At 37.8% G+C, this 2,500-nt stretch overlaps 1 protein-coding gene across 1 annotated transcript in view; it reads left to right on the top strand.

Moving 5' to 3' along the window:
• LOC143019201 (uncharacterized) overlaps nucleotides 1-411 on the top strand; it is a 768-nt gene extending 357 nt beyond the window's left edge. The window contains exon 1 of the mRNA XM_076174895.1: nucleotides 1-411. This exon is cut by the window's left edge and continues 357 nt beyond it. Within this exon, the coding sequence (XP_076031010.1) occupies nucleotides 1-273 (273 nt within the window). The 3' untranslated portion in view covers nucleotides 274-411.
• Nucleotides 412-2,500: the final 2,089 nt, after the last annotated feature.

Raw genomic sequence — 2,500 nt, 5'->3', positions numbered from 1 at the left:
CCTGTCGCCCCCAGTAGCAACTGCCGCTACTGGTGCAAGACTCCTGAAGGAGCGGCCTACTGCTGTGAGAGCGCCAACCAACCAGCCGACCCCATCGCCACGCAGATCGTCAAGCCCGGTCAGTGCCCGCCAGTGAGGCCCGTGTGTCCTCGCATCTTTGGGCCTCCCATCACCTGCTCGAATGACGGAGCGTGCAGTGGCGTGGACAAGTGCTGCTTCGACAGGTGTCTTGGTGAGCACGTGTGCAAGGCGCCTCTTGGATATGGACGATAATAATCTTTTAAAGTAGTTCATCATAAGAAGCTTGGGGCCTCAGCCGAGGCTTTTGCTCTGCATCATCACTCAATCCAACCTATTTATTTCATAGTTATGGAGACGATACAACGTGTGTTTATGCATAATCCAAAGATACATATCTATTTTGAATAAAAATCAAACTCCTATCATGTATATTTGTAACCTCTTATTTGAAACACGGATTCTATGTAGGTACAAAAATCAATTTCCTGTCTTGTCATTAGAGACCCATGCTCAATAGTTAATGGCATCTTGAAGCACGGCACAGTACCTCTTGACCTCAGCTTTTGTCAACACTGACAAAGTAATGAGCTCTGAAGGCTGGGAGTTTCTAACAATGAAAGAAAATCATCTAATGAGTTATCTTATTTTTTTTCTGTGACTGTTACCAAAGAGTTGGTCGAGATTGTCGCTTACCCTGTGTAGAATGGGAAATTGTCTCGACTAAACGAAATTGGATACTATTTGTATCACGTCAGTTGACAATTGTATACTTTTCATTGATTTGGTGGAGTTAATTTGGTGGACATTTTGAAAGAGTTTGTCACAAATAGATTAAGGAAAACTGAGATGTTATCCTTAATCTGCTCGTTCACGTTTTTTCTGACCTGTGTTTGTTTGTGTGTGTGTGTGTGTGTGTGTGTGGTTGTATGTGCGTGTATGTACGTGTGTGTATGTATGTATTTCTATGTGTGCGTGGTCGATCGTGCGCTTGATCGTGGACTCTTCACAAAGGTACTTTTCAAATCTTTTAGTTCCAGTGACTATTATGTGGTCACCATTGAACAGAATAATTGATACGGAATTTTCATTTTACTTTTGGACAAAGTCATCGTATCATTTTAAAAGTTTGAAGAATTTTATGCATTACTTGGATAATGTTCCTTAAATATTTGTCATTATTTCCATAAATTCTATGTTATTCAACATGCACCCTTAGGTACGAAACCCTCTTGTAGAGTATTTTAATACAAGAAGAAATAGTGCATCAACTCCTTATACCTTCTTCGTCAATTCGCTATTCATATCTTCGGATTTTCTGACCCCGTCCGATAATTCTCTCTTTAAAGTTCAGATTCAAACATTATCTTTAGAAGTACTTAAACAAGGATGTACCTGGCTGCATTAGATTCAGTAAAATTCCTTCCTGTCGGGTCCTTGAGACTTTGTGATGGTCAATTACATGGGAGTTATCTTCTGAATTGATAATACCATAGTCCTCCAACCCCTTATTACTGTCCTGTACTATTTTTCTGAATATTCACTTTCTTTTCTGCGCCTACCCTGTGGTGGGGGGAAAGAATGCTGCCACCCAGTTTTCCCACTTGAGTCGTATGAGGTGACAAAAAACGGGACGGGGGTTAGGCCAAGGAATCCTGCTATCTGTAGCCCCACAGGGGACATTCCTAAAAAAAAGTAAAGGCATAAGAGGGTCATAGGAAGTACTTTGTAAATATCTCTTAAATTCATCATACATCGATTAATTTATAGTGCCCTCCGAGCAGCTTATATAGAAGGAATTCCTTAATCTAAAAATGTCTAAACCTTAGATACATAACGAGTTAAAATGCAAATTTTCTTCCTGTGAGAAAATTGCCCAATTCTAGCTCTAGAGCCAAAAATTATAATAACTAAATCTAACCAGCCTAATCCTAAGGAGAAGTCAGTTTTAAGTAGACTTTTGCTCCCAAAAAGTGTCACTATTTTTTTTCTCAGATTTTTTCATCTTTATTTCCAAATTTTGGGTGGTCTACTCTACAAAACCTGAAATGTGCTATAAAAATGGTTACGATATTACACCCTAATGCATACATACATACATACATACATACATACATACATACATACATACATACATATATATATATATATATATATATATATATATATGTATATATATATTTATACATACATACATATATATGTATATATCTATTATAATAAAGTAGTAGCCTTTGTCTGTCTGTCTGATTGTTTATTTGTTTGTTTGTACACGAACTCCTCCTAGGGTTTAGAGATAGACCCCCATAACCATATATATTCTGATACCCTATCACTCCAGGTACTTGGATAACTACATTTCATTTCGAAAAAAAAATGGTTAGGGTTAAGGGTTAAAGGTTTATGTAGGAGGTTTATGTAGTATCCCCTGAAGTCGCGTAGTATTTGTTGTGACTTAAGAATTAATATGATTAAACAAACC

The sequence above is a fragment of the Oratosquilla oratoria genome, chromosome 36 (genome assembly GCF_046742065.1).
Source record: "Oratosquilla oratoria isolate Oo_2021 chromosome 36, ASM4674206v1, whole genome shotgun sequence".
In the NCBI taxonomy this organism is placed as follows: domain Eukaryota; kingdom Metazoa; phylum Arthropoda; class Malacostraca; order Stomatopoda; family Squillidae; genus Oratosquilla; species Oratosquilla oratoria.
Note: the sequence above shows the minus strand (reverse complement) of the source record. Positions and strands in the feature narration are given on the sequence as shown.